At 43.4% G+C, this 12906-nt stretch overlaps 1 protein-coding gene across 14 annotated transcripts in view; it reads right to left on the bottom strand.

Annotated features, from left to right (window-relative positions):
* The window catches only part of relch (RAB11 binding and LisH domain, coiled-coil and HEAT repeat containing), a 39297-nt gene that overhangs the window by 25420 nt on the left and 971 nt on the right, over nt 1-12906 (bottom strand). For 12 of the 14 annotated variants that reach the window (XR_003974837.1, XM_030349649.1, XM_030349641.1 and 9 more), the window contains exons 2-9: nt 6461-6550; nt 3608-3679; nt 3388-3443; nt 3170-3283; nt 2326-2520; nt 1767-1861; nt 654-768; nt 21-178 (exon numbers count right to left, since the gene is read on the bottom strand). Coding sequence is in view for 13 of the 14 variants with exons in the window: in XM_030349649.1 (XP_030205509.1) it covers nt 21-178; nt 654-768; nt 1767-1861; nt 2326-2520; nt 3170-3283; nt 3388-3443; nt 3608-3679; nt 6461-6550 (895 nt within the window). In the remaining variant the exon portion in view is untranslated. The remainder of the gene's footprint in view (nt 1-20; nt 179-653; nt 769-1766; nt 1862-2325; nt 2521-3169; nt 3284-3387; nt 3444-3607; nt 3680-6460; nt 6551-12906) is intronic. The other 2 variants (XM_030349648.1, XM_030349653.1) reach the window with 1 other exon arrangement.

Genomic DNA, 12906 nt, shown 5'->3' with positions numbered 1-12906 from the left:
TATTGATTTTTTTTACTCACCGATTGGGCTGGTCAAAATGGACAGGGCCTCTGCTTTTTAGCTTGCCGTGAGACTGCGTCTGGGGCTGTGGGGAACTCTGGGTCATGGGAGGGTCCGCACTGTCCTCAACCGTTGACCCAGCCCGGATGTCCAGGTACTGGCCGTTATCCAGCGGCCGCTGAGGGTAGCGGTAGCTTTAGTTAGCGACAATTAACCATTTAGAGTATGCAACACAATATTAAATCAAGAAAACATCCGAAAAAACATTAGCTTGTATTCTAGTTAAGAATATAATTTTGATAAATCGATTTTTCGTTTAAGCCATTGATGTAAAACAATTAGAAAAAAAATTGCTGGTTAATGTTGCAGTTCAATTCAAATATTTGGTTTTTGGATAATTACAAAATATGTAGTTTAGTGTTTCTTGGCTGCTTGTCAGATAAAGCAAGCACACTTACGACATCACTTTGGACTCTGGTAACTTGTGATGGCATGTTTTATTATTAAATTTTTTTTTATAGACTAGGGTAAATGATTCTTTGATTAATCAAAGAGCAAATCGTTATAGCAATCGACTATAAAAAAATAATCGGTAGTTGCAGTCCTATCGACAGCAACACGATGCTCCCTAAATGACGCTACTTCACATATACCGTGGACGGGAGATCCGATGAGTCGGTGGAGGGAGGGCCAGACGTGGGGCAGCCGCCCAGGTCTAGGGGGGCCGACGGCGGGGACGAAGCGCACCTCTTCAGGATCTGAATCTCACTGTGGCGGAAGAGAATGGAAGACGACTTCAGAGACATTTGACCAAGCACAACTAAACTTTATTCACACAGTGCTACTCACTCTATTCACTTTACTAGTTGAACATAAAATTAAAATCAATTGTGCTCGTTGCTGTCAAACACAGAGCGCTGTGTGGGTTTAGACACAACGTGAATATCGCGTATTGATACATAGCGGTCATCTCCGGCTCCGCTGAGAGAAGTCAGACTGAATTTCCACCGCTACGTGGGTAATCCAAGTCAAAACACACGAGTGAGCCAGCAGCTAAATAGCTGCGGCATTGGAGACGGTGATTTCTCAGGAGTTCTTCCACTCTAATTGGAGAGTAAGGTTGAGCTTGTGTGGTCATTTAAGGCTAGTTTAGTTTCGGTGTTGTTCTTATGCGGCCCCGGCCACTGACCAGCACATCAATCAGGGTTTCTGCTCTTGCGCAACCTGTTGCGCTTAAAATAGGTTTATTTGGATGCATTGTCACAACAACGAGCTAAATTGCACCGTGTATAAACATAGCAACCGCTGCGCTTGGTTCCTTTGAAGAGTCTTTCATCTTGTGGGACCGAGGAACAAAAGCCGTCGTGAAGTCGGAGCTAGGTTGGCACACTGATCAGGTAGTGGAAATATACTTCTCCCTTAATGCAAAATCACTGTCATTATGGTGGAGAAAATTGCATTAAAATTTACATTCACCCATTCGTGCACACATTCACAAACCGAGGGCGGTGTCCACCATGCGAGGCGACAGCCAGCTCATCGGGAGCAGTTAAGGGTGAGGTGTCTTGCTCAGGGAGACCTCGACACACGAACTAGCAACCTTTCGCTGACCAGTCAACCCACTCAGCCTCCTGAGGAACATGCTGCCCCTTTTTAAAAATGACCCTAACCCTAGCAAATAATTAGCGAGCATTAAAAGGCGCCGGGGTCTAATGTGCCTTAAAGTGAGAAAGGTCACACGCTAACACAAAGATATGCGCACATACCTGTGCATTTTCCTGATCTGCTCAGCCAGGCTCTCCTTCTCAGTGTTGAGGAGGCCGATCTGGTACTCCAGCTCCTGCACCAGCTCCGTCTGCTGCTGCAGGACGCACACACACACACACACACACACACACACACACACACACACACACACACACACACACACACACACACACACACACACACACACACACACACACACACACACACACACACACACACACACACTTTAGGCTGTGATATTCTCGAGGCTCAGTAGATGAAAAGTAATTAGCCTCTAACATGAATAAATCAATGTTATTTAATGCACACCTATAACCAACTCTTGGGCTTCCCTGTCATGTAGGAGGACTTTAATCCAATGAATTAATCAGTGAATAAAGGAATCTAGCTCAACGATGACTACGGGTAGATTTTTGATATTTGACCGATGTCCCTACGGGTAGGGACATCGGTCAAATATCAAAAATCTACCCGGATCCATTACGAGTCAAAGATCAAAAATGCACACGGTTTATGAATTGAAGAATATAGAAAGACCAATAAGGACGGCTAACTCACCTGCTGCAAGAGGTCGGGCTTCTTTGACTGCTCCTGGGAGGTGTAGTTCCCTGGCAGATCGCCCAGCTCCATGCTCACGGCCACGTCCACCGTCTCCCGGGGCGACGAGGCCACGGAGCCTCCGTTCCTGTAGAGCTGCAGCAGGTCAGGGGGCTTGGGGATGTTGAGACCCACGTCGTCCCACAGCTCAAAGTCCTGCCAGGCCACAGGCCACGGGCCACACACACACACACACACACACACACACACACACACACACACACACACACACACACACACACACACACACACACACACACACACACACACACACACACACACAATCAGCATCACAACAACTTCAGGAAAGTTGTGTTTCTTGTGGTCCTTTTACATCAACAGTGGCAACAACCGCATCCGTTTATGAAGCATAGGAGCATAGGAATGTTATTGACGGTAATAACGTTTGGGTCATTATTTAGGATTTACTTGTCATTATGGAGAGACAGTGTTGCGTTTGAAACTGACACAGCTCTTTTCATGCGAAGTGTGGCAAAACAACATTTTGATTAGCCTACAATTACTACAAGAATGATGCGTTCTGATGTACGAGGCCTGGAAACCCTTTTTAACAGAGGTATCATCGTAGGACAAACACAGCTGGCTCTAGTTACACAAATGTGTTTCGGAAAAAACGTAATGGCCTCTACTTCATAATAGTGGCTATTAAAAAGTTATCTGTCAGCAGTTGTAACTTTATTTGGTTCTGACAGAGCTTTTCAACTTGAAGTCCTTTAGCATCTTTAAACGAGAAACCAATTCAAGTAAAATGTAAACTTATTTTTGTTTTTTAAAGAAACATTACCTGGTCATCGTTTTCATCAGAGAAGGTGATGGCAGCGAGTTTGTATTCGTTCCTTAACAAATACTCATTGACAAGGAAGTTTAAGGCTCGTTTCTCCAGCTGTCGGATTGGGTCCTGAGAATGAAGAGGGAGAGACAGATTGGCACATTATTGGTCCACGACCCTCCATGATCAACAGTGACACTTGTGCTTTGTTTTTATATTGCCATGTACTTTACCTGGAACTCAACACTAGACTTGTGTTTTTTCCTTTCCTGGGAGGTCAGTTCACTTTCTAAAATAGAATAGAAAAGACGAAGACATGATGGCAGTGGTATTTAAATCATTTGAAGGAGGTCCAGCAGCAATGCAGAGACACTTCTCTCAGAAACACAAGAAATAAATGAGGGAAAGAAAACAGGAGGTTGAGATTTGGAAGAAGTTTAAAGTACGCCACACCTGCTGCCTGAGTCAAGTTGGTGCGCAGGGCCTGAATGGTCTCCTTTGCTTTCCGTAGCTCAAACTCCAGCACTGGACAGGAAGTGACAACACACACACACACACACAGGAAGTGCATCCAACCGATGTCAGGAATTAAAAAGGTAAAAAAATGAAAATGAAATAAACAACAACAAAACACAAAAGATGGCAGTACGAGGTTGAACACAATCACACTAAAAAGTTGGAGAGTCACGAAACCAACAAAAAAGGCATGCAATCCATGGCTGTGAAAAACACATGCAGCAGATTACACCGGCCAGGTCAAAGATGACGAGAGCAATTATTGTGTCAAAACTGCACTGTGAGGCGCATCTCAAAAACAGAACACTGATCTCATTTACACTGCACAAAACTGATTTAGATTCAATGTGTTTTGTGAACAATGTTTCATCAAACATCCGAATATATAAGCAAACACTCTAAGCAACCGGCCCCTAGAAGATGTCTGACAATGGATTTATTGGTTTTCCAGTCAATTATATGTTCATAATTTGGTTTCAAGTCACTAACTCATGCAATTGATAAGTGTAAGGTTCAACTATGATAAAATGTCAATAATAGAATTGTGTTTAACAAACAATTAGATGTTCCTGAGAAAAGGCAAATTATTTTTAAATGATCAAGATTTATAAAACTTTTATTTGCTATAACCAGTTTCACGTATAGTATCGCTGCATGTGTAACTGCTAATAATATAAGCAAAAAAGCACATGGGGAGTTAGGTTTAGTTTTTTAAGCAATGGGACACAACGGAAATAAGTTGCATATCTGTGCACTGAAGTTCTGCCATTAATGTGACATTTGACAGTGATTCATGCTCTAAATTGAAGGCTATATAGGACCGGCATTGTACAAGAATGGCAATTTACATATTTAGTACAAAATGAATAAAATAAAATAAATTACAGCAATGTCGTTATCGGCAGAAAAAGAGTGCACATGATGCAAAGGGCAACTAAATAGAAAAATAAAACCAATCAAACTGAATCAAAACAAGATAAAAAAAGTTTGGGAAACAAAGGAAGCAAAACAAAGAAAACACAAAAACCAAATAAAGCGACAGCTAGTCTTGGATGGTGTGACTTGTCCAGGATCATTTCACTGGGAGTTTGATCAACGTCAGAGGAAAGATAGAAAACCCAGAGTCAGACAGCCGGGGCGGCGGACATTTTGACAAGGGAGACCAGGGAGCAGAAGGGAGGGGAGGGGAGGGGAGGGGGAGGAGGTGGTGGAGGGGGAGGAGGTGGCGGGGAAGTGGAGGTTGTTTTCGGGAGAAGGTGCCAGATTCAGAGAAGGGATGGCGTGTGTGTAGAATAACTTCAGGAGAAACACCAGAAACATTTCCGCTGGTGAGGAGGAAGGTAGACACAATCTCGCCTCCACATCACACTTTTCTCAAGAGCCCTTGCTTTGGCATTGGAGTCGCTACTGCTGTATTAACTTTATAATGAATGATTTAAGGCCCACTCCATTAGATTAACTTCACCTTAGGGGTTTATTGAGATTCATAACAAGCATATTTGATATACTCTATCCTCTATAATGCACTTTCTCTGGTAAAACATTCATCACTGAGGCGTGATGGCTGGGAGGGAAACAGCTGCAGCTCATTAGGTTAATTATGGGTCTGTAGACATGCCAGTGCTCATAATTAATGTCATGAAGTACACCTGTGTTCCAACCACAATTACACCCATATTGCATAGACGCCGCATGGGCCTTTGGGTTGTACATCAATTTTGCCGCCATATTGGAGAGGCCAAGATAAACCAATAAAATGCATTGAAACGTTTACGTTGCTCAACCACGTTCAATGAGTGGTTTACATTCAAGGGTTGTTGATCTACATGGAGTAAACAATAAATGAAAATAAGTTACACAAAATATATCTTATATATATTAGATTTTTATTAAAATGTCCCTTAGAAAAAAGATGAATTAATGTAACGTAGATAAATTCCGTTTCCAGCTCACCCAGGAGAATATATGTTTTTTCTGATATAGAACATAACTAAATCCAACCTAGCTGTCCCTCGATTGACGCGGATCGCCTTTTAACAGGCCCCAATGTTCCTGTGCACAACGAGGTGTGTGTGTGTTCTTGACGACTCTTTGTGGCGGCGTGTGTCTGCGAGGTGGTGATGCGTTCATTTAGCCTGAGCCCGTGCTTATTGGTGCGTCACGACGCCAGCCGAAGATCCCGGCTGGATGCGCCTCGCTAAATTCCCAGCCGGGGGGAGTGGACGACACCCGTACCAAAAATACTCCCTGACTTCAGCGGGGAAGGTGAGTGTGAGTGTGGATATAAGGGGGTGTGGGGGAGGTGTTGATGGGGGGAGGGTTTCAGGTCAGAATTGCGTTAACGGTACAAACTCATCTACTGTGTTGCAGTAATAGCCGAGAGGCTTTTGAGACAAACAAAATGTCCGAAGCTATAAAAGTCTTGCTTGTACCGAGCCATGTGAGCCATTGAGATAACTGGTATGACCTACTAATACGATCTTTATCAATGTTGGGAACTCACTCTTTGGAATCAGAATTTCTTGAGTTGAATTTGATACTGTGGGTTGAAAAGATAAACCCTGGTACTAGCGCTGCACTTATCAAGATCAAGGCCATGGGGTCATGATGTCGTTGCGACATGACATCCTCAGCACTTTCAACGCTCTTATTGACATCCTTCTTTGAAACACTTATGTTTTGTTTTGGTCTCGCTATAACGCACTCCCCCCCCCCCCCTCCCTCCCAGGACGGAAGTGGGCGGGGACAGGTGGGGGGCCGGCGGGTGGGACGCCACTCTGCTGGACTTACCCGTCACCCGTTCGTCCGTCTCGCGATTCCCGTCGTCCGAGTAGCGAGCGAAGTCCAAAGAGTCTAACGTGCTGATGCTGCCCGCCCGATCTGAACAGACAAGACAGGAGGAGAGATGGAAGAACATAAGGCACAGTAGATAAGCCTCTGATGGAGCAAACTCATTAACACACTATTCAACTCCAAAGCTTTGAAGGACAACGCAAAGAGAATGATATCACAATCCTAAAAGTTCACTGTTTATCTGTTCGATGCGAAACAATACACACAACGGCTGCATTAGCTGTCCTGTGCTCCTATTTCCACTGAACTGGACAACCCGGAGTGATAAGCTACAAGGTGTTAGCTTTCCTCCCTTGTGTGTCTGCTCCAGTTTTAAGACAAATAGGAGGGATATTCGCTCTCAGATTACGCTATAAATATAAAGGTGAGGTTGAGGGAAGCACCTCACTGTGCTAGGTTTACAGGTATGGGTGGGGTACATTTTTAAATGGTTATTAGTGCTTAATCTGCAAAAAGCAGTGTCAAAGAAAAAGAGTGTGTGTGTGTGTGTGTGTGTGTGTGTGTGTGTGTGTGTGTGTGTGTGTGTGTGTGTGTGTGTGTGTGTGTGTGTGTGTGTGTGTGTGTGTGTGTGTGTGTGTGTGTCCTGTCACGATAAATTTTTCTGGGCGATTAATTGCCCCAGAAATTATTGCGATAAGCGATAATATTGCAGTTTTTCAACTAATATAATGATAAAGTACACCCTTTCGAAGATCAATAAACTTTTATTGTTAAAGAACACTGGAACTGGACGTCTGGAAGACATTTAAAGTATCCAGAATAAATTAACAAAACAACCAAAAACAATCTATTATTAACAAAAAAAGCTCTTGAATAAAAACGAAACACCACCAAAAACAATAAATAAAATTGAAACACTAAATAAAAAGGATGTAAACACGATTGCGCTTCAAAAAATAATAAACACGTGTAACGCCAGGGCTCCGCCTCCCACACAGACTGACACATGACGAGGGGGTTTACTCGTTGTGCCCTGTAATTATGAGCCGGAGCCCGATTTCAACCCGACATTTGTTACTTAGGCCTACCCTGCTAAATATATATAATATATGTAAGGGATAATGCCCGACGAGGTGTCCATTATCAGGAATTAATGGACGACGTGGAGGCGTGAACCGTCCGACGCGAAGCGGAGGACGGTTGCCTCCGCGAAGTCCATTAATTCCTGATAATGGACACCTCGAAGGGCATTATCCCGTTTATACCACGGTCACTTACCAACGGTGACCAAATTAAGACCATTCATTTATATTTTCATGCGTTTTACAATCTGAATATAAAGTTTTCCACAAAACATACATTTGTTTCCCTGGTTACGCCTCCAGGTGTCCGTATATCAGGAGTTAATGCACACCCTGCATCCAATCAGAATCGAGTATTCCCGCAGACCGTGGTATAAATAAATATATTCAGTATAGTAGTAACCATAGCAAGGGGAAACAAAACAAAGCTCAGCGGACTATAATACCTCCCGCTACCTCCCGTTCTAAAGACGTAGCTATGGTCCGTCCTAATTACTGGAGGAGTGAACAACGTTTCCGTTGCATGAGAACCCAACGGGCGTGTAATGGTGGTTCCGGGTATTAGTCGGACCCTCAGGCGTAACCAGGGGAACAAATGTATGTTTTGTGGAAAACTTTATATTCAGATTGTAAAACGCATGAAAATATAAATTAATTTGGTCACCGTTGGTAAGTGACCGTGGTATAAGCGGGATAATGCCCTTCGAGGTGTCCATTATCAGGAATTAATGGACTTCGCGGAGGCAACCGTCCTCCGCGAACCTCCACGTCGTCCATTAATTCCTGATAATGGACACCTCGTCGGGCATTATCCCTTACATAATGCATGGAACACCGGTCATTATCGGGAAAATAAGCCCCGACAGGGCGAACAGGCTGCCGACGCGCAGCGGAGGTGTCTTGCTTCGCGCTGAAGGCGCTTATTTTCGATAATGACCGGCGACGTTCTATACATTATCCCGCTTATTACAAGGCTACTTGCCAAGACGAAAAAATAACTTCACATGGTGTGTCTTTTTACGATTTATTCGTTAGCAGCATTCGTAGTGTTGATCAGCAGAGACGTTGACGTTGCTTAGCAACCGAAGACGCTGGGGTTGACAAGTTACCCGACGTGAACGGAGCGTTCCACGGCATTGAGAAGACCCGTGTAATAAAGGCCTATAATATTTCTGTTTATGGCATAGATTTCTTCTCAGATTAGGTCAATAAAGCAATGATTTAAAAAAAAGAGTGCGAATGGAAATTATTGCGGCCGGCAAAAAATTATCGCTCATTTTAATTTATCGCGCAATTAATTGATTTATTGCATATCGCGACAGTGTGTGTGCGTGTGTGTGTGTGTGGGGGGGGGGCGGTGTATCCTCTTGTGCGTTGACATCGTTAGCTGCTGATGTAGAAGCTACTCAATGTTAATTTAGTTTATTTCATTACATTACTGGGTGGGGTTGGCTTAAGCGTGCTTTGAGGCACAACAAGTCGGAATGAAGCATGTATAGCCCTACAAACAATGTGACGCCATCCCTCCATTGTTCTCATGATCACATTCAAACAAACGACTGTAACTTAATAACCGATTGACAATCGTGTTAGGATTGATGCATACATAATTTCTGAATTCAACAAGATGGATCATGCATTTCAATCGGTGTATGTACATTGCCACATCTTTTTGTAAATAAGTACACAGATAAATCTGTCACAATAATGAGCCAACTCTCACCGACCCCTGCGACATAGAATGTGTTTACTCAGGGGACACTGAGCGCAATGAGCACAACATGAAAGCACTATAGTGTGGTTTTGTCGTGTGCTCATAGGCTACAAATGGGACAGGGACGCAAGAAACAAAAAAAAGCCACTCGAGGCATGATGGAGGGAGACGCAGCAAAAAGAAAGCGGGTATTTTCATGGAGGCAGAGCTTTGGGATTTGCGTCCCCCTGGCAGCGATAGTCTAGGGCACCGAGACAGGTCTGACATTTCAGACAGTCATCCCTTTAATACACACCTGCAGGGCACAACAGGGAACACACACTCTCTCTCTCTCTCTCTCTCTCTGGGCATCAATCTGTATTCATACAGTGTGCCGTGTATGTGCTTGTTCGCAACAGTAGTGTAGAGAGTGCTTAAGAACCTTCCATAACAGTGGACTATAACGTTAAGTGGATGGTGATTGGCAGGCAGCTGCCAACCATTTTATTAATATATGGGCGGGGCCTTTTGGATCGAATAGACGCTCTTATTCGTTTTGGTTTATTGGCATGGCTGGTAGCCAGTGAAAATGAGGACCACACCTCCTCGGATGCATTGAAACTTTCCATTGTGCCTTTTAAGGACATGGGTCTGGTATGATGCGCACACACATGCACTGCAGCGTGATGCATCAATGTGGTACAACATTCAATTTAGTGTCTGTCAATAGAAAATGTAAAGAGGGCTCAAGACCCCCCTACACACACACACACACACACACACACACACACACACACACACACACACACACACACACACACACACACCATCAGATGACAAACGATGTGCTAACATCAAAAGGGTGTACACAGCACGCTATCAAAGGACAGCGAGCTAATGAAGCAGGCGGCATGAGGCGGGCCCGAACAGAATGGAGCACAGCCAGGGTTCTGAGAATCGTATTAACGGGCTGTTCACAGTAGTGCACAGAGTCTGCAGTCACTCTCTGTGTTCAGGCGATGCAGCGGAGCAGAGGCGACAGCAGCAGAGGAGCAAACCCACACCTATCGGGGCGGTGATGAGAAGGAGTATTGGAGATGCAAGGGTTTGTTTAAGGTGCGCCGAATCGATAGCACTGTTTGTTTCAATAGTGTAACGGATGACTGCCGGACTCTATCTCCGTTCAGCAAAGAGATGCCCGCACAAAAGCAAACGGGCAAACGCGACAATGAAGACTCGCTCTGAAACCAAACAATTCTGGGTAAAGGTTTAAGCAAACATAATGTGGACGGGTTAATCTGGTTCTTAAAATCTGGTTCATCAATCAATGAACTTTAATTCAATAGTCAGGTGTCTCCACTGCTGCAGACATCTGGTGTCCCCCATTGTGTTGTGCCCCCAATCTCGCCTCAACCCAACCCCCCTATGTTCTGTTGAAGCTTGCATAGCCTAGGCTAGGAGGAAGACCATGGAGGGGAAGATATTACCATTAAGTAAAGGGGGGGTGGCTAGATGTGTAGCCCCTCCTCCTATTATATAGCGACACCCCAACTTCATGCTTTTGAGGGGTTTCTCAAAACAGGAGTATCGGGTATCAGTCGATGACATTATCATAATAACATTACCATGCTAAAATAGTCCTAACATGTCATATGAAAAGCATGTGGATTTTCCCCCATAAAACATTTTACTTTTTTAGGTTAGTCCCATAATCATTGACCGTTACAGGTAAAACTTGGGAATCAACCTGGGACAGCTACAGTGGGATGGGTACATTCCTTATGCTCCCTATTCATTGTCACTGTGTGACTAACACACATCACATGTACAAAAAATAAAAGGAGGCAGAGGGAGTGCCATTCATACTAGCAGCGAACAGCTCAGCCAGCAAATTAGCAGCATGGTGATAGACTTCCAAAGTCATGTGACAGATTCCCTCCCTGGTTGCATACTGTTGAAGACACAGAGTTAGAGTGTAGGACAGACGGACTGCTCTTTCAAAATGAATATAACGTATTACCGTGACTGTACCCTAATGTAACAGCAGTAGAAACTGGCTGCATCGGTCGATTGGGTCACGGTTGACTCTGACCTTTAAAAATATCCAGAGTATGATTAAATGTTATTATAAGTGCAGTGATGAATGCTAAATTTGTATGAGATCCATAGATCCATCTCATATCATACAATGTGCATACATTTATATATGGATATAAATACTTGCTCAAGCATATTTTCCCAGATTTGGTTGAATCACACATTTGCTATTTATGTTTGATCAGATTTGTCATCTGTAGTTTTAACGTTAAATGGTTATTCTTTATAAAGCCTTTATACCACACAAAGTAGGCCTTTGCTCATTTTAATTCTCCCCAGAATGTAAAAAAAACCTCTTCTTATCTAGAACACAAATTGCAGGGCAACTTGGACAATGACCACTGAATAACCTCCAGAGTCTACTCTCTGTAGAGGTAGTGAATGTTGTTTGAAAATCATTGCAGTGATTGCAATTGTGCCAGCCAATATCTAAGGAGGCATATGGTGGGACCTCCCATTGGCCCGCCTGAAGCTTGTCACTTTTAACCCAGATCCCTGCCCGCCCACGTCAGTTTCCAATATGATAAATGGACAAACATTCGGTTGTGCATTTCAATAATGATTTTGGGACCTTGCATGTGGGAATCATTCTAACTCAACTATTATCCTCAAGAAAGCTAATAGGCTAACAGGAATGGTTTTGTTTCACGTCAATTTGTGTAGCGTTTGGTTGTCCGGGCCACAAGTCCTGCTTGTGCATTCCAACATTATCTTGAATACACAGGCCAGGCAAACTCTGGCTCTCCCATCAAGCAATGGGAATTGATTGTGTATCAGATAGCAACTGGTTTCATGTTGAGCACGTTTGTCTTTTTTGAATGTGCAGGGTAGTCTATGATAAATGCTAGTATATTCAGGGTAAGGCTCTGTCTGGAACTATCACAGGTGCTGTTTCTAACATGAGGCCTATCAGGAAATAAATAAACAGGTATTTCGGTTTGTCATTGTTTAAAGGCTGGATTTTTGGAATCTGAAATATCATAAAAAGTAAGATTGTGTTACCTTTTGGAGCAAGGTGTTATAAAACTCCACTTCTGGCAATTCCTGCTATTCTTTAGCAGCAATAGTTTTGTACTATTACTTACTAAGTTACGATGCGTTATATATGTTGTAACTCTAATGCCATGTGAATTGGTACGGTAATGAAATAAAACCTAAATAATAACAAGAATAAATCGTCTAATAAATCCCCATAATTATTTACCCCGCATTCATTCTTGGCCACTTTACCTTGTTAAGACAAAAACAATTGCTCAGTCTGACTTTGTGGGTGCTTTGTCTGTTTTATGACAATGGATTGTTCTTCTCAGTCTGTCCCCCAGTGTAATCTAACAACAATATGAATTAACTTTGATTCCTTAGTGCATAAAGATTAAATCCACAAGCTGTGTTTCCATTGCTTGAGTTTAGGTCTCAGGTAATACTACCCCTGCTGTGCAAACGCTGGCGTGGTCACCTTGGTTACTATTTGCATAGCGTGTCACTTGTGTGTGTGCGTGTGTGTGTGTGCGCAGTAATATCGTAATATAAGGCCAGAGGAGTGGGGTGAAATTCCAGAGAAACGCCCCTCT

This window comes from Gadus morhua, chromosome 23 (genome assembly GCF_902167405.1).
Source record: "Gadus morhua chromosome 23, gadMor3.0, whole genome shotgun sequence".
In the NCBI taxonomy this organism is placed as follows: domain Eukaryota; kingdom Metazoa; phylum Chordata; class Actinopteri; order Gadiformes; family Gadidae; genus Gadus; species Gadus morhua.
The sequence above is the reverse complement of the archived record's forward strand: the minus strand, read 5'-3'. Positions and strand labels throughout refer to the sequence as shown.